Source organism: Natator depressus, chromosome 6 (genome assembly GCF_965152275.1).
Source record: "Natator depressus isolate rNatDep1 chromosome 6, rNatDep2.hap1, whole genome shotgun sequence".
Taxonomy (NCBI): domain Eukaryota; kingdom Metazoa; phylum Chordata; order Testudines; family Cheloniidae; genus Natator; species Natator depressus.
In genome coordinates this window covers 58,623,009-58,641,935 of record NC_134239.1, presented here as the reverse complement: position 1 = coordinate 58,641,935, position 18,927 = coordinate 58,623,009, and the positions used below count along the sequence as shown (strand labels likewise).

General features: G+C 40.6%; 1 protein-coding gene across 5 annotated transcripts in view; it reads left to right on the top strand.

Moving 5' to 3' along the window:
* The window catches only part of PHF21A (PHD finger protein 21A), a 236,619-nt gene that overhangs the window by 56,805 nt on the left and 160,887 nt on the right, over positions 1–18,927 (top strand). For all 5 annotated transcript variants that reach the window (XM_074955353.1, XM_074955348.1, XM_074955352.1 and 2 more), the window contains exons 3-4: positions 13,429–13,583; positions 18,682–18,714. In XM_074955353.1, coding sequence (XP_074811454.1) covers positions 13,530–13,583; positions 18,682–18,714 — 87 coding nt within the window. In that variant the 5' untranslated portion in view covers positions 13,429–13,529. The remainder of the gene's footprint in view (positions 1–13,428; positions 13,584–18,681; positions 18,715–18,927) is intronic.

Genomic DNA, 18,927 nt, shown 5'->3' with positions numbered 1-18,927 from the left:
TAAGAAAAACTCCCTGTCACGGTGATTAAGCACTGAAACAAATTGCTTTGGGAGGTTGTGGAATCTCTGTCATTGGAGGTTTTAAAGAACAGGTTAGACAAATGTCAGAAATAGTCTAGTTATTACATAGCCCTGCCTTGAGTGCAGGGGGCTGGACTAGATGACCTACTGAAGTCCCTTCCAGTCCTACACTTCTGATTCTGTGATGACATGTGATGTCCAGTTTGAGCAATGTACATGGCAGAGGGCCATTGCTGGCACATGATGGCATATATCACATTGGTAGATGTGCAGGTGAACGAGCCTCTGATAGTGTAGCTGATGTGATTAGGCCCTCTGATGATGTCCCCTGAATAGATATGTGGACACAGTTGGCAACGGGCTTTGTTGCAAGGATGGGTTCCTGGGTTAGTGGTTCTGTTGCGTGGTGTGTGGTTGCTGGTGAGTATTTGCTTCAAGTTGGGGGGCTGTCTCCCAAGATCTGTGAGAGTGATGGGTCGTCCTTCAGGATAGGTTGTAGATCCTTGATGATGTGTTGGAGAGGTTTTAGTTGGGGGCTGAAGGTGATGGCTTGTGGCTTTCTGTTATTTTCTTTGTTGGGCCTGTCCTGTAGTAGGTGACTTCTGGGCACTCTCCTGGCTCTGTCAATCTGTTTCTTCACTTCAGCAGGTAGGTATTGTAGTTGTAAGAATGCTTGATAGAGATCTTGTAGGTGTTTGTGTCTGTCTGAGGGGTTGGAGCAAATGTGGTTGTATAATAGAGCTTGGCTGTAGATGATGGATCGTGTGGTGTGGTCTGGATGAAAGCTGGAGGCATGTAGGTAGGAATAGTGGTCAGTAGGTTTCCGGTATAGGGTGGAGTTTATGTGACTATTGCTTATTAGCACCGTAGTGTCCAGGAAGTGGATCTCTTGTGTGGACTGGTCCAGGCTGAGGTTGATGGTGGGATAGAAATTGTTGAAATCATGGTGGAATTCCTCAAGGGTGGCTTTTCCATGGGTCCAGATGATGAAGATGTCATCAATATAGCGCAAGTAGAGTAGAGGCATTAGGGGACGAGAGGAAGCATTGTTCTAAGTCAGCTATAAAAATGTTGGCATACTGTGGGGCCATGCGGGTACCCATAGCAGTGCCGCTGATTTGAAGGTATACATTGTCCCCAAGTGTGAAATAGTTATGGGTGAGGACAAAGTCACAAAGTTCAGCCACCAGGTTTGCTGTGACATTATTGGGGATACTGTTCCTGACGGCTTGTAGTCCATCTTTGTGTGGAATGTTGGTGTAGAGGGCTTCTACATCCATAGTGGCCAGGATGGTGTTTTCAGGAAGATCACTGATGGATTGTAGTTTCCTCAAGAAATCAGTGGTGTCTCGAAGATAGCTAGGAGTGCTGGTAGCATAGGGCCTGAGGAGGGAGTCTAAATAGCCAGACAATCCCGCTGTCAGGGTGCCAATGCCTGAGATGATGGGGCGTCCAGGATTTCCAGGTTTATGGATCTTGGTAGATAGAATACCCCAGGTTGGCGTTCCAGGGGCATGTCTGTGCGGATTTGTTCTTGTGCTTTTTCAGGGAGTTTCTTGAGCAAATGGTGTAGTTTCTTTTGGCAACCCTCACTGGGATCAGAGGGTAATGGCTTGTAGAAAGTGATTTTGGATCTTGTTCATATTCCGACCTATTCATGATGATGACAGCACCTCCTTTGTCAGCCTTTTTGATTATGATGTCAGAGTTGTTTCTGAGGCTGTGGATGGCATTGTGTTCTGTACAGCTGAGGTTATGGGGCAAGTGATGCTGCTTTTCCACAATTTCAGCCTGGGCATGTTGGCGGAAGCACTCTATGTAGAAGTCCAGTCTGTTGTTTCAACCTTCAGGAGGAGTCCACCCAGAATCCTTCTTTTTGTAGTCTTGGTAGGAAGGTCTCTGTGGATTAGTATGTTGTTCAGAGGTATGTTGGAAATATTCCTTGAGTCGGAGACGTTGAAAATAGGATTCTAGGTCACCACAGAACTGTACTATGTTCGTGGGGGTGGAGGGGCAGAAGGAGAGGCCCCGAGATAGGACAGATTCTTCTGCTGGGCTAGGAGTATAGTTGGATAGATTAACAATATTGCTGGGTGGGTTAAGGGAACCACTGTTGTGGCCTCTTTTGGCATGTAGTAGTTTAGAAAGTTTAGTGTCCTTTTTCTTTTGTAGAGAAGCAAAGTGTGTGTTGTAAATGGCTTGTCTAGTTTTTGTAAAGTCCAGCTAGGAGGAAGTTTGTGCTATACTCTTAGCTCTCTCTTTCAGACTTTCTAAGTGGATACCCTCTTGCATCTCCCTCTATGACATTATTAAAATCCCTCCTCCTCAAAGTGTCAGGATCTGCAAGATCTAAAGTGATATCAGTAGTTTCCTCACAGGGAATTGCCCCTCTTGGAGATTTGCGAAGGCACCACCTGGGGCTCTGTGCACATTTTCACCAGAGATTATGCACTGATCCAAACTTCAGCACAGATGCCTCCTTTTGGCTCAGTGATTCCCCACTCGGGTTCGGGTACAGCATACTTTCTCTCACCTTTTGGGAGTCCCCCACAGTGAATACCCACAAGGGACAACCATTTGAAAAGAAAGAAAAGGCTACTTATCTTATAGTAACAGGAGTTCTTCAAGATGTGTGGTCCCTGTGAGTATTCACAACCTGCCCTCCTCCCCTGTAATTGGGTTATCCTGATTCGTGGTAGAGTCAAACTGGGGGCAGTTGGTCTGTGCCACCGTTTATGCCCTTGGATGAAAGCATGAGGAGATGCATGGTGCAGGTGCAGACCAACGGACACTGCTATTGAAAGCGCACAGTGCGGGCGCACCACACATCTTGAAGAACACCAGTTATTGTAAGGTAAATCTTCCTTTGGGGTTCCTTTTCACTACTTCTGTCAAAAGTCTATACTGCATCCCCTGTGAAAGTAATAGGAGATTTGGGAGCCTCAAATCCTTGTAAATCTTGGGGATGGATAGTTCAAAAACATACTGGATATTCCAGTGGGAGGCCCTGTGTCTGTTCACTGTGGCCCAAAGACAGCATGGCTCCTGCATTAGTCTTGATGTGAGAAAATCCTTTGCTGTTGGTTCCTGTGGATCCCTTTTTGGAACCTGGTCAATGTTAGTTTATGAGGTGAATAGTATTATAGAAAAAGCTGCATCTCTCGTTCAACCTTCTTTCACAGTGTGGAGCTTGGATTCCTGCAGAGCCAGTGTAGGTAGGAGTAATTGCCATTGGCACTCTCTTTTGGGGCTTTACCCCACTGCTTAGACCTACCTGCTTTTTGTCCTCTGCTCAGAAACAGATGGGAAGATATGATCCCCACCAGTACCCCACTGGTTCTGAAGTGTGGCTGAGTGCAACAGCGCGAGAAGAGAAAATACGGAATTTTGTTTGAAGTACAACTGTTTGATAAATGTTGTTGGCTGAACTTAAACAAAACTCTTGTGTTCCTTTCGGACTGTTTGGGTGCTTACTAGCATTTCAGAACTGGCTAGACTATTAGGCAAATTGAGTCAACTCTGTATCAGATTCCCTATCTGTAAAATGGGGATAATGATACTTACGTTCTTTGTAAAGCACTTAAGAGATCCACAGATTAAATGCTATAAAAGGGCTGTCAAGTGATTAAAAAAATTAATTGCACTGTTAAACAATAGTAGAATATCATTTATTTAAATATTTTTGGATGTTTTCTACATTTTCAAATATATCTATTTCAATTACAAAACAGAATACAAAATGTACAGCGCTCACTTTATATTTTTTATTACAAATATTTGCACTGTAAAAAAAACAAAAGAAATAGTATATTTCAATTCACCTAATACAAGTACTGAAAGTTGAACTTACAAATGTAGAATTATGTACAAAAAATTACTGTGTTCAAAAGTAAAACTTTAGAGCCTACAAGTCCACTCAGTCCTACTTCAGCCAATCGCTCAGACAAACAAGTTTGGTTACAATTTGCAGGAGATAATGGTGCCTCCTTTTTGTTTACAACGTCACCTGAAAGTGAGAACAGAGGTTCGCATGGCACTTTTGTAGCTGGCGTTGCAAGATATTTATGTGCCAGATGCGCTAAAAATTCATATATCCCTTCATGCTTAAACCACCATTCCAGAGGACACGCGTACATGCTGATAACATAAAATGTGGCAATGGCAGAGGTGCTTAATGACTTCTTTGTTTTGGTTTTCACCAAGAAGGTTAGTGGCAATTGGATGTCTAAAATAGTGAATGCCAGTGAAAATGAGGTAGGATCAGAGTCTAAAATAGGGAAAGAACAAGTCAAAAATTACTTAGACAAGTTAGATGTCTTCAGATCAGCACGGCCTGATGAAATGCATCCTAGAATACTCAAGGAGCTGACTGAGGAGACATCTGAGCCATTAGCAATTATCTTTGAAAAGTCATGGAAGATGGGAGACATTCAAGAAGACTGGAGAAGGCCAATCTATAAAAAGGGAAATAAGGACAACGTGGGGACCCAACAAGGGGGTCCCACAGGGATCGGTTCTGGGTCCAGTTCTATTCAAGATCTTCAGTGATTTAGATAATGGAATCGAGAGTACACTTATAAAGTTTGCAGTACCAACCTGGGAGGGGTTGTAAGTGCTTTGTAGGATAGGATTAAAATTCAAAATGATGTGGACAAACTGGAGAAATGGTCTGAAATAAATAGGGTAAAATTTAATAAGGACAAATGCAAAGTACTCCACTTAGGAAGGAACAATCAGTTGCAAACATCCAAATGGGAAATGACTGCCTAGGAAGGATTACTGTGGAAAGGGATCTGGGGGTCATAATGGATCACAAGCTAAATATGAGTCAACAGTGTAATGCTGTTTCAAAAAAAGTAAACATCGTTCTGGGATGTATTAGCAGCAGTATTGTAAGCAAGACACAAGAAGTAATTCTTCTGCTCTACTCCGCACTGATTAGGCCTCAACTGGAATATTGTGTCTGTTTCTGGGTGCCACATTTCAGGAAAGATGTGGACAAATTGGGGAAAGTCCAAAGAAAAGCAACAAAAATGATTAAAGGTCTAGGAAACGACCTATGAGGAAAGATTGAAAAAATTGGGTTTGTTTAGTCTGGAAAAGAGAAGACTGAGAGGGGACATAACCATTTTCAAGTACAGAAAAGGTTGTCACAAGGAGGATGTATCTGAGGATAGGACAAGAAGCAATGGGCTTAAAGTGCAACAAGGGTGGTTTAGGTTGGACATTAGGAAAAACTTCCTAACTGTCAGAGTGGTTAAGCACTGGAATAAGTTGCCTAGGGAGGTTGTGGAATCTCTATCATTGGGGATTTTTAAGAGCAGGTTGGACAAACACCTGTGAGGGATTGTCTAGATAATACTTAATCCTGCCTTGAATGCAGAGGACTAGACTAGATGACCTCTTGAGGTCCCTTCCAGTTCTGTGATTCTATGATGACTAGTTCTGCTTGATACCGATCCAAAGCAGAGCGGACCAACGCATGTTTATTTTCATCATCTGAGTCAGATGCCACCAGCAGAAGGTTGATTTTCTTTTTTGGTGGTTCGGGTTCTGTAGTATCTGCATCTGAATGTTGCTCTTTTAAGACTTCTGAAAGCATTCTCCACACTTCGTCCCTTCCAGATTTTGGAAGGCACTTCAGATTCTTAAACCTTGGGTCTAGTGCCGTATCTGTCCTTAGAAATCTCACATTGGTACATTCTTTGCATTTTGTCAAATCTGCTGTTTAAAGTGTTATTAAAACGAACATGTGCTGGGTCATCATCCAATACCGTTATAATATGAAATATATGGCAGAATGTGGGTAAAACAGAACAGGAGACATACAATACTGCTCCAAGCAGTTCAGTCACAAATTTAATTAACACATTTATTTTTTTTAACGAGCATTATCAGCATGGAAAAATGTCCTTGGAATGGTGGCCGAAGCATGAAGGGGCATATGAGTGCTTAGCAGATCTGGCATGTAAATACCTTGCAACAGAGGCTACAAAAGTGCCATGTGAACACCTGTTCTCACTTTCTGGTGACATTGTAAATAAGAAGTGGGCAGCATTATCTCCTGTAAATGTAAAGAAACTTGTTTGTCTTAGCAGTTGGCTGCACAAGAAGTAGGACTGAGTGGACCTGTAGGCGCCAAAGTTTTACATAACTCCTTCAAAAACAAAACAGTGCAACAAAAAAAAAATCTACATTTGTAAGTTTCTCTTTCATTATAAAGAGATTGCACTATAGTACGTGTATGAGGTGAACTGAAAAATACTATTTCTTTTATCATTTTGACAGTGTCAAATATTTGTAAAGTGAGCACTGTACACTTTGTATTCTGTGTTATAATAGAAATCAATATATTTGAAAATGTAGAAAAAAATCCAAAAATATTTAATAAATTTAAATTAGCATTCTATTGTTTAACAGTGAGATTAATCACGATTAATTTTTTTAATCACAGTTAATTTTTTTGAGTTAATCGCATGAGTTTACTGCGGTTAATTGGGAGTCCTATATATAAGTATTATTTTCATTACTAATAATGCAAAGCATTTATACTGTGTAGCATTTTATATGTATTTTTAATTGTACTTTTAAAAAAGAAGAATTGGGAACTGCTTCAGGGATCCTCATTCCATTTCTTTGAGGAAAAAATAATAATGCTACTATCTGACCAATACAGCAGCTAGGATGGTTCAAGAGGAAAAAAGTGGCTGTTTTAAACTGCTTCCTGGGGGTCTGGCTGACCTTTTCAGAACTGGTTTGTGCCCTTAACCAGTTCTGGTTATTTTTTTTTCTTCTCTTTATAAAACAAGCTGCTTAACACTCCCAGTTTCGCTTTGGCATTGAAAGTGAATTGAAAGGACTGTTGGACCAAAATCAGTTCTTTTTAAAGAGTAACTGGGGTTGTGAGATGAGGGAAAGCGGGAGAAAGGTCCAGAGTTTAGTGAAGTTAAGAGGAAGAAAGGTAAGAGGAAGATGTTAATTTTCCTTGCTAGTTTCTCTTGCCCTGTGAGGTGAATGTTGGGCTTACCTAGAACTCCTTTTATATGGAATCTGATCCAAAGCCCTTTGAAATTTAAGGAGATGCTTAAAATCCCCCCCAAATTATAGGTGTTCGTGTATTTATTTTGGGGGGAAAACGGAACCCCCCCACCCCCCCTCAAATTGCAACAGACTCTGTGAAGCTGTGCATTAGTGAGAGACTGATGGAATTCTTGGTTGGCTTTGTCTTTGACCTCATGCCTGCCACAGTGCACCTGTGACGTGCACTAATTGCCAGTAATGCATACGCATGTATTGCTTATTTCAGAAGGAATACAGTGGACTGCAAATGCTTGAATCTGAAAATTTGGATTTAGTATGACCCAGACGTTTTAGCTGCACATATGCACGTTACTGCATATACTAACACACATTTTAACCTTTTATAAAAAAATTTGAACACATAGGTTAAGGGTATTTTCAGAATAACTGAACTTTGCTTTTCATGCCCCACTAACACATTTGACAAATGAAAATTGGAACTGTCAGCCCCTCATTAATGGTAGTTATAATGTCTTTATATTTCCAGTGCTCTGTTATTTTTTTACACTCAATTTAAAGCATGTGTGTAAAACCTGATTTTACTTTTTCTGTAGAGTATTGTTTGATAGCATAGTCTCTCAATTTTTCCTCTACTTTTCACCTTTTTTGTTTTAAACTGGTGTAAATCTGCAGTGTTTAATACTCTATTAGAATCACATAACCATAATATCAGGTTTCAGAGTAGCAGCTGTGTTAGTCTGTATTCGCAAAAAGAAAAGGAGTACTTGTGGCATCTTAGAGACTAACAAATTTATTTAAGCATAAGCTTTCGTGAGCTACAGCTCACTTCATCGGATGCAACTATAATATGTGCTAGCTACAATAACGGATAAGCCACTAGAGTTAAAGGCCTCAACATTCTCAGTATTAGTCCCTTTCTCATTTGTAAAAAAATTCCTCTTGGACAGAAGGTTGGCAAGCAATCTAAAAAGTGGAACTATTTTTTCTTGGTTTAAAAAGAAAAAATATTCTTTTCTAGATGAAAAAATGTAATACGTAAAATAGGGTAGAATATAAGTGAACTGTTTGCACTTCTGTAACTCAAAGGATTAATATTTTATTGCAGGATACTAGCTATTTGTAGGTTTTCTTGTTGTTTAAAGAGACGCTGATGAAAGAAATTATGGCTCAGATCTCTTTCTCCAGTGGTCATACCCACAATAAAGGGTTTGGGGAGAGCAGATCTCCATGAGGAATCCCATGCAGAGGTTTCCCTCATGTCATGCAGTTGGGGATATGTGGGATTGGCCTAATCACAGACTGTGGGGCCTGCTCTCAAATCTGGTCGATTCCCTGAGGCCTGTGGAAGACCCTGTGCCTCTGAGGCGCCTTACCTCAGCATTCACCCCCACACTTAGCTCCCAAGTACTGCGTTTCGATTGGCATTGCATCAGCAGCAATTTACCAGGACACAGGTCCTTCTGGAACCCTGGTGGGGCCTTGAGGAAAGGGTAAGAGAGCTTCGAGGTGTATTTTCTCATTTAAGGTTTGTAGCACAAGAGCTGGCAAATAATGTGTAGTTCCTCATCTAATTTCCACCTACTTGCCCATATGAATCACAAACCTGTGGAAGAATCTCTGTATGGGTGTGGTGCTGTAGAGGCAGCTGCCCCTCTCTTCAATATCAGATGCTGGGAGAGCCACACATGGATGGTCCTTCCATTCACAGTTCTAGGAGATATGATCAGAGCCTCCCCCTGCCCCCGTTTTTTTTTAAAAACACTTTACCTATAACTGACTGTTAAACTTAAAAAATGAATAAATTAAAATCTAATACTTATATTTTCACCATTTATATACTGAGTACTTTTTGTGATTTGCTTCAGTTTGGACAGCAAAACTAGACTAGTAAATTTCACTTTGTTCTTAATCAGTTTCATTTTCTTCCCAACCCTGGTTTGTTTACCATAGGCCAGTGGTTCTCAAAATCTGGGTCGGGACCCCATTTTAATGGGGTCACTAGGACTGGCTCAGACTTGTTGGGGCCTGGGGCTGTGGCCAAAGCCCGAGTCCCAGCCCCACCTTCTGGGACCGAAACCAAAGCCCAGGGACTTCAGCCCTGAGTAACGGGGCTCAGGTTACAGACCCCTGCCTGGGGCTGAAGCTCTTGGGCTTTGGCTTTGGCCCCCTTACCTGGGACAATAGGGCTCTGGCTTTGGCCCTGCCATCTGGAGAAGCTGGGCTCAGGCTTCGGTCCTGACTCCTGGGGTTGTGTAATAATTTTTGTTGTCAGGAGTGGGTTGCAGTACAATGAAGTTTGAGAACCCCTGCCATAGACAGAGAATGTTAAAATAAGACTCATTAACTTTATTAATAATCAGCATGGATTGATTTAAATCAAAGTGATTTAAATCACAGATTTTAATAATGATTTAGAACAGCAAGCAGGAAACTTTGATTGAAATCAGATTTTAATCTTGCTTTGCATTTGTACTGCAGTTATTTTCTTCAAGAGAGGTTAATTTTCACTGGTTGCTCACCATTACAACATGCTGATTTGCAATTAAATGTAGCTGTTACACTAAATTTGGTGCTGCTTTTTGAAAACTAGGATGCTACAGTATATTTACACAAGTTTATTTAAGCAACTTTAGAGTTTAACGTACATTTATTCAGATTCCTAATTTTTACCTTTATGATTGTTAGAAAGTGGTGAATAATGCATTTCTTGTTTACTAGAGTGTGTGTGTGTGTGTGTGTGTGTGAGAAAGAGAGAGAGAGATTGTGTCAAGCTGTATTTGGATGGAAATTCTAATGCAACTAAAAATGCACTAAAACTTAATTTTTTTAATTCATTAAAAGTTCTGCCTTAAATGTGCTGAATAAATAAACATTTTGATAAGAAAAAAAATCAAAAAATTGTGCATTTAAAACTAAACTGATTTATTGAACAAAGCATTATCTATAGTTAGTGAATTGAACTGATTGTTTAGTGTCACCATGTCTTCTGGATTTTAGAGCTAGTAAATCTCATTCCATCATATCCTATTTTTATTCATGGATTGGAAGCGGAAAACAAGCTTTCATGCTTTTCAGCTTCTAATTGGTGTCTTAACTTCAAATGAACTAGTCATTGAACTGAACTAGTTAAACTGGCATGAAGAAAATATTTTCCCTGCGCTTTCGGAAGAGGCTACTGCTGTCTTAGACTGGTTTAGCACTTCAACAAACTCTGGTCCCAAGTACCATGACTACCACTAGTTCAGTGGTTTGACTTTCTTCAAAACTTCAGCCATAAACATGTACCACTTGAATATTATTTTTTAATTTAATTTTAAATGGTCTTAATAGATTATAGAGAGACAAAGTGGGTGAGGTAATAGCTTCTTTCGGACCAAATTCTGTTGGTGAGATACAAGCTTTCGAGCTTACACAGTGCTATTCTTCCAATAGAAGCTGTTACCTCACCCATCTTGTCTCTCTAATATCTTGGTCCTGACATGGCTGCTACAACACTGCATTCATTAATGTATTATAGTAAATTTAGGCCTTAACATAGGCTGTCATAATTTCAAATTTAACTTTAAATAGGTTTATTTTTTAAAATAGACCTGTATTTAATTTAATTAGAATATCCAGTTTAAATTAAAAAGTTCAAATTTTTTATTTAAAAAATATCACCCTGTTAATAGTTCTTGGGTGTTTTTGAAAGCTAAAATGTATGATCTAAGCTAAATTGGCAGTATCCCTTTAAAAAAATTCCATTATGAAGGTTTTCTACTTTAAAAAAAAAATTAAAAATATCCTAGCTATATTAATATCCTAGCATTCTGTAGTGTGTAACACCTGATGCATCAATAATGGCTACAGAGATTGGATACATAATGAGTTCTGAAGATTTTAGAGTAAATATTTTTTAAAACTTAAAAAAAAAAACCCACAAAAAACATGTAATTTTAAGATTGAGAGTCCTTCATTGTGTCTAAGCATGAGAAGATGATCAAGGACTCCTAATCCTGGCTCAGAACTAGATACTTTGCATTGTTTTGGAAGTAACCTCCCCTCTGTATTTCATTCCCCCCCCCCCCCCTAAAAATATGGGTAATGTTTACCTACTTCACAGTTACTGTGAGGATTAATTCGTGTTTGTAAAGTGCTTTGAAGATGGTAAGTAGTAGTTTTGTTTTTTTTTAATGTCACCAAGTTCTGCTCAGTCACTGCAAAGGGTTTCAACATTAATATATTCACAGCTCATTATGCTTCTGCAAAACTGCTTTGGGTTATTTTATTTGGAAAACACTAATTATCTTAATATATAGCTCCTTCCATTCTTTACAAATTTTGGGTCATAGACTTGCACTGAAATGCATCCACATCTGGGGTGGACAGAGTCACCTGTTTAACAGCGTGCATCACCACAACGAGATATTTTAGGACAGTGCAGCAGCAGCACCACACTCCCCTTGTTCCTTTTGGCCTGCTGTCTGGGTCTTCCTCTGTTTCCCTCTTAGTCCCCACAATAGTCTCACAAGTGACAGGCTTACCTTCTTTCAGGGAGACATTGGGGGGCCACTCATGAATTCCTGGAATACTGGTAGGGTTGCCAATTTTGGGTGGAGGTATTCCTGGAGGTTTCATCACATGACACAATCTCTAATTAAAGATTAATATGTAATTCCTGGAGACACCAGGGCAATCATGGTGGGTTGGCAACCCTAAATGCTGGACATTCCAGTACTTCCGGGAATGGCAAGTGCCTACCCCCGCCACCATACCTTGGACACACAGTATGTGTGAGGTCATGTCACGTGGGAGTGGGGTGGCAGTCTCTTAAAAATGGCTCCCCCCATGCAGCGTGATCTTGGATGCAAGTGCATGAGGTCACGCTACGTGGGGATGTTGTTTAAGACCTTGTGTGCAAGGTCACGGTGGTGGGGGTGGAGCAGCATGCTCTTCAAAATGGTGTCCGATGTCTGATACCAGCAAAATCACATCTGAGTACTGGAAGAGGACAAACCCTAGAAAAGCTGGACTGTCCATTTTAATACCAGATGAGTGGCCTGCCTACGGATGTTCTGTCAAGTAGCAGTCTCTAGTCTAAAGAAAACATAAAAACAAAAGGGTCTTCTGCTCTTCCTGGGCTACCCTTCTGCCCTGCTTTGAGAGCTGACCCTCAGGACTTTCCTCCTGGAGTCTCGGCTCCTAAGTGAGCTGATGACCCTCAGGGCTTCTTTCCTGGAGTCTTTCCCCCAGTCTGGGTCTGTACTTCCAATCTACTTCCAAGTCATCTGCCTGGGGATTGGCCTTTTTCTGGTTCTGCTACAGGAGCCTGCTTCTCCCCTGCTGCCCTCCTTCAATCAGAGCCCTCATAAGAGGCAATCTCCTTTCTGCAGCTTTCTCTTCAACTGAGCTCTCCCAGCCCTTTATGGAAATTGCCCAACTCTTCCCTCCCTGTCTGGGTGTGATAATTGAAGGGAGTCACCTGATACCAGATGATCAGGGTTATCTGTGGGGAGTGGTAGTCGATCCATCACAGGCCAGGCTGAGCCAATCTCCATTTAGAGGGCCAGCCAGCCTGTGTCAGACAGGAAGAGAATATGAATATCCTATTCATTTGAGACTGTGGCTTTGCCTACGCATGGGAATAACCCTGATTCAGTAATTGGTGGCCTGTAACCAGTGGAGTTGTGCTGGTGCTGACCCCTAAAGGTAGAAAAGGGTAGGAGCCTGCTTCTCCCCTGCTGCCCTCCTCCAATCAGAGCCCTTTCTGCAGCTCTCCCCCTAACTGAGCTCTCCCAGCCCTTTATGGAAATTGCCCACCTCTTTGTGTGTGTTTTTCATCAATTGAGGTAACCTGGGTTTACCTCTGCTTGAAACTCTAGTGAGCTTAGTTAATGCCGTACTCATCTTGTTCTCATTAACACTGGTGCAGTGCAACAGAGTACTGAATCGGGGCTATTCCCATGTGTACATGAGGTGTGTGTAGATTATTAAGATTGACAGATTGTCATGGGAAGATATGTTTTAATCCCATATGTGCAGCACTGTGAATATACATTGTGTTCTAGTTTAATATGTAAGTTATTAGAGCGTTTGTAGGCAAACGTGTCTGCCTGCAAACTTTAACACAGGGAACAAGAATGTCAATTTTCAGGCGTTCAGAAAGTTTCCAAGTCAGGTTAAAAGATTAGAAGGAAAGCCTTCTTTAGGAAGCTGTTAGGTTCCTTATGTTTGCAAGGATCATTTGCAAATTAGACTAAGATGCTATTATGAAAGATGGTCTAGTTGATTTCAGTATTCATGCTTTTTATTATAGTATAACTACTTCTTAAAAACTGCCTAATTTCTGGCTTCTGCTAACCATAAAATAAAAAATTTATTCTACAGCAAAAGTTTGGAGAAAAGGAACTTTCATTTTCTGAAGCCAGAGACTGAAGGCACTGTGGAATTAGTAAAGAGACAGCTAGAAAGAGTGGAGAAGGTAGAGAATGGAGTTGCAGACTCTACAGGAGGCTCTGAAAGTAGAAATTCAGGTTCACCAGGTAAGTTGTATTCTTTATTTCTTGGTTTTCTTCTCCTACATTTTAGTGCAAGTAATGGTTAGTCCTAAGAGGTCAGGTATAGCAATAGCCTGTTAAGTTTTTTGAAATTGCTGTAGAACTTTACACTTTTTAAACTTTCTGTTTACCCATCAGTGTCTTCTTTATGCCAGTAAATACTTCATAAATCCATTGGTCTGAATTTTTTCTTTTTTTAAAATGACATGCTTTAGCATTGATGAAACAATCTAAAGAGTGCATTTTCAGTGAATTTTGGCTGAGAGGTCTTTCTGTGGTCCAAAGACACACACTGCCAACTTGAGGGATAGGGAAGAAATCCTGGAATCATGGAGAGAGATGTGTTCCAGTGAGAACAAGCTGAATGCTGATACAGCTGGGACTTAGACACCAGGGGGAAAGCCACTCGAGGGGTATTTTAAATAAAACCCAAGTTTTTTGACTGCAGAAACAACCTCCTTTCACCTGAGCTCAAGAAGAATCTTTATTTTGTAGTATTAGGATGCTTAAGCTTTGTCTGTCAGATGCTAAATGGCAATAAAAATCAGTTAGCCATTCCATTTTATCGCAAATGAGTAATTTTAGTTAGATTGGTATAGCTTTGAGAAACGTAAGTGAAGGTGTGTCAAAATGATTCTTCAAATATGAGGTAAGGTCACAACCATAACTATGGAGTTACCTTTTCTTTAAATGTTATCTTTTCAAAATACTAAATTAATATTAATATTAATATTAATTAATAAATTAATATTAATTAATAAAAATAATTAAAAAATCAACTAACTGTGTGAGTATCTCTGAGGGGCATGTGAGAATTGCTACTTCTGTTACAAGAGTAAAATGAGATGTGTGTGGGATTCTGTGATGAAGTTTATTGAAGAGTTGAACTATAAACTTGGCTCTGACACTGACTTGCTGTGAGCAAGTCTCTTCACTTCTGTTTTTGTCAGCTACCACGATGAGCATAATACTTGAATGGCTAGATTAGTAGAATGAGGATAATTATATTTGTCTAGCTCACAGGAATGTTGTGAGCTCTAACTGAATAAAGTTTATGAAGTGTTAAGACCAAAACATGGAAGAGCGTGGAACAGAATTCAGGCCTTTCCTGTATTCTATCTTTATATGCATTCTGCTAGACCCTGAGGCCTTTTACTGGGAGGGGGGTGGATCATTTAAAGAAAGCCAGATACCAGCTTCCAGAATTACAGATTAGTATTATGTGCTTGTGATGGGGCTCCACTCCCATACTAGCGCCTCCTGCTGGTCGTCATGAGGATCAGCTCAGCAGGTCAGTATGTCCACTCCCGGTGTTCCTTGCCCACCGTCACTCCAAGGACCACGGCGGTGTCCTTTGTCACTCCAAGGACCACGGCGGCGTCTTCATGACACAGCCCTCTGGCTATGCCACACACTGTGCTCCCCCTTCTGGGGGCCAGTCCAACTGTCCATCCAGTGCATCACTGTGGGGGGGACCTGGGCCTGCCCACTATTCCAGGTTCTGGCCCAGGGACCCTTTAGATGCCAGCCACATGCTGCATCCCCTCAAACCTCTCAGTACATTTCCCTGGGCCACTTTTCCACAGCTCCAGCACCTTCTTCACCCACTCTTCAGGGCCTCAGCATATCAGTCTTAGCCATGAGCCAGGAGCTCTCTGTAGCTTCCCAGGTCCCTGGTAGTCGCACTCCTCTGTCCAGAGTGCTGGCGTTCCTTCCGCTTGCAAGGCAGCCAGATCTTCCTCCTTGAGCTCCAAGGAGCAACTGAACCTGCTTTGTCCTGCAGCTCTTCTTATATGGGCCTGTCAGGCTCTGATTGGCTGCTCCTTGCAGCCCCTCTCCGATTAGCTGCTTTTCCCACAGCGTCCCTACGGCGCCATTAACCCCTTACATGCAAGCGTGGGGCGGATGCTCCATAACAGTGCTTCTCAGGAATTTGAAGGTCCTTATCTTCCATGTGGAGTTCATAAAGGTTTGTATTGAGGTTCTGAATGCTTTCTTAATTTTAAAAGTTAACTTTTTCAGGAGCATATAGGTGTTTCAGTAACAAAGTAAAGATGGAGTTCAGGAAACTTCATTGTTGTTTATGTTGAGCTGCTGTACAGCTCAAATGGAGAGTGACATTAGGCAGTATATTGGAAAAGTAAGTTATGTGATATAATTTTTATTTAAGAAAAATCCTGCATAGAAATATAAAATATTACCAATATATATTTCAGAAGCCGGCACTATGTGTCACTGAGAGAATTGTCCTTCATCGTATCATCTTTGTTCATCAATTTTTTGACTCCCCAGATTTCTCTTTCAGATGGCTTCAGTAAATTTAAGTTAACTGTACAAAATCCTCCTTTTCCTCGTTCCCTGTACCCATGTTGCTGATGGGGATGTGTATGTGTATCTAGAAATATATTGAATTAGTGGTTGTCAAATTTTTTCATATTGTACAACTTTCCAACCTCTTTATTCTGCACCTTACCTGTGGCAGCTATAGTACTCTGTTATATGAAAATGAATATTGTGACTGTATTAAGGAGACAGTATTAAAATAAACTCACTTTAATGTGCTGGGTGTTTTTTCCCTTCATTGCATCTCCCCATTTTATATTTATGATTGTAGCCTTTTAAACTCATTAGGACTGACTCTCCCCTCCTTTACTGCACCACCCACTGTACTAATGATCAAAAGTCTTACAGAAATAAGTCCTGGACAGGGCTGCCACTAGTGGGAATCATAACTTCTTGCAAATGGAAAGATGCTCCAGGTTCAAGACTCAGTTCTGTCCTTCACTCTGGGCTGGAAGGGATAAGGAATCTTACTGAAGTCAACAACATGATGCAGCTGCAAAAAAGGCTAATATCAGTCTGGGGTGTATTAATTGGATTGTCATATGTAAGACATGGGCTATAATTGTCCTGCTCTACTCGGCACTGGCGAGGCCTCAGCTGGAGTACTGTGTCCAGTTCTGGGCACCGTGCTTCAGGAAAGATGTGGACAAATTGGAGAGAGTCCAGAGGAGAGCCACAAAAATGGTAAAAGATTTAGAAAACCTGTCCTATGAGGGGCAAAAACTGAGCGTGTTTAGTCTTGAGAAAAGAAGACCGAGTGGGGATCTGATAAGTTTTCAGATGTGTGAAGGGCTGTTACAGAAAGGACATGGTGATCAACTGTTCTCCATGTTCACTGAAGGTAGGACTAGAAGTAATGGGCTGAATCTGCAGCAAGGGAGATTTAGGATAGCTATTAAGAAAAACTTTCTAACTGTAGGCTTCCAAGGCAGGCTGTTTAAAAACAGGTTTGGACGAACACCTGCCAGGGATGGTCTAGGTTTATTTGGTCCTGCCACAGCCTACAGGGCAGGACTTGATGACTTCTCAAGGTCCCTTCCAGCCCTACATTTCTGTGCTTCTCTGATTCTATGAAGTAGTGCTTTCAGCTGCTGTGTGGAAGGCAGTACTTGGTTTCATTCTAAAGCACCTTGCCCTTTTAAATTCATTTGTTATTGTTAAAGGGCTTCAAAGGGAGTTGCATTTGGCTGTCCTCACAGAAGAATTGGTCTCCCTGAGTACTCTTGGGGCAGATTAACGGGAGAGCCTGGAGTACCCCTTCCCTTCTCCCCATCTGTAGGACAAGGAGAAGAGAAATATTTTAAACAACTTAAGCCCAGTTTCTATTGTTCTCTCTCACATTGAACTTCTGCCTACTTGGAGGATGGTGTAATATTGTGATCCTAACTTACTAACATTTGCTGCTATTTTAATGCTGTACGAAAGCGAGTTTATAGTCAAACTGACTTTTGCAAGGTGTTTTATGAAAAGTTGTGAGAAGATAATCTGTCTCCATATTTTAAATAAAATTTATATAAAAACTAGCAAAGTTATTTTAACATAACTTTATCTGAGGTAGTGAGCACGGAGGAGCTGATGAAAATGGGCCAAGAATATAAACCTTTGGGAAGATACTAGCTTCTCTGCATGACTAAAGTGGCATGTCTGCAATCAGTGTCTTTTTTAGGTTACCAAAGGAGACTTTAAAATTAATAACAAATACAAATAAATTTGTAATTAGAAATAGTCTGAAATCTCTAAGAAACGCTAATTCACATAATTTTTCAAGCAATATTGATGTGAGTGAAATGCAGTGTACTAATGTATCTGTTTATGTTCTGGATTTTTTCCTCACTTTTTCTTTTCTTATAAGGGGATAGGGAAGCAAGTGTGGACTTTACCATGTCCCCTTCAGATTCACAGATGAATGATTTGATGTGGTGAAATGGCCACCGCTAAAATAGGAATTTGGGTTGTTGCGTTTATCTTGCCTCATCATTCTGGGCTTCTGGTTTTCCTTAGTAAAATCCTGATAACCTCCTTCCTGCTTAGCTATATAGGCAACACCCTTCTGCAACTGCCTGAAGGAACTGGAGGAGGAACAGCAGTGAATGGTGTAACCATCTGTCTACTTCCCCTTGGATGTGGGGGGTATTTCATCCGTGATGATCTCAGTCACTGCCAATTCAAGGGATGAAAGTGGAAAAGTCTCTTCTGAACATGGATCTCCCATGTGGTACCAACCAAACCAACACACAAGCAGTTCCTTACTGCCTAAAATGTGCTGCATTTGATTTATACAAACAACTATTGTACCTGAAGTAGTTCACTCTGTTCAGTATTCCCTATGGCTGTGGGCAAAGAAGACAGCAGTTTTAGAGGACACACAGCTATTTGATTAGGTTACCCAGCTGGCTTAAATTTTCCTTAAAGGGAATCTTTTTTAAGCAGTTCCTGCAAAAAAAAAAAAAAAAAAAAAAAGGAATGTAGTAGCATCCTTCAGCTAAATATGAAAGGTGATAGGCTGACTATAGAATTAATAGGGATGTCTCATTATATTAATGACAAGGTTTCTGTGAATTATAAAATAATTTCATGATGAGCTAAGTCTTGCTATTTTTTTTTTTTTTTAAAGTACAGGATGTCTTGTTTAAATTCCAACTTCTAATCAGGGCTATTACATAAACTGTCCAATAAACACAACCTTGATTGAACTCTGTAATGTATTGATGAATATGTCTCTCTCTCTCTCTCTTTCTAGAAACTGGTTGCCCAAATGAAGCAAGATCCACAGGTAAAATATGTATTTTGTTTTATACTGCTTTTATTACTCTGGGAGTTAAGGTATAAGAAATACACTAAGTCCATGACCTCTTGTTTGCCATTGTTTATTTGCTCATCATCTACTGCCACGGTAAAGTAATGCTTTTCTTTTTCTTTGCAAGTTATACATTTTAAAAATAAATAGGGAGTATTGGATAGCTGAGGGATTAATAGTAGAATAAGG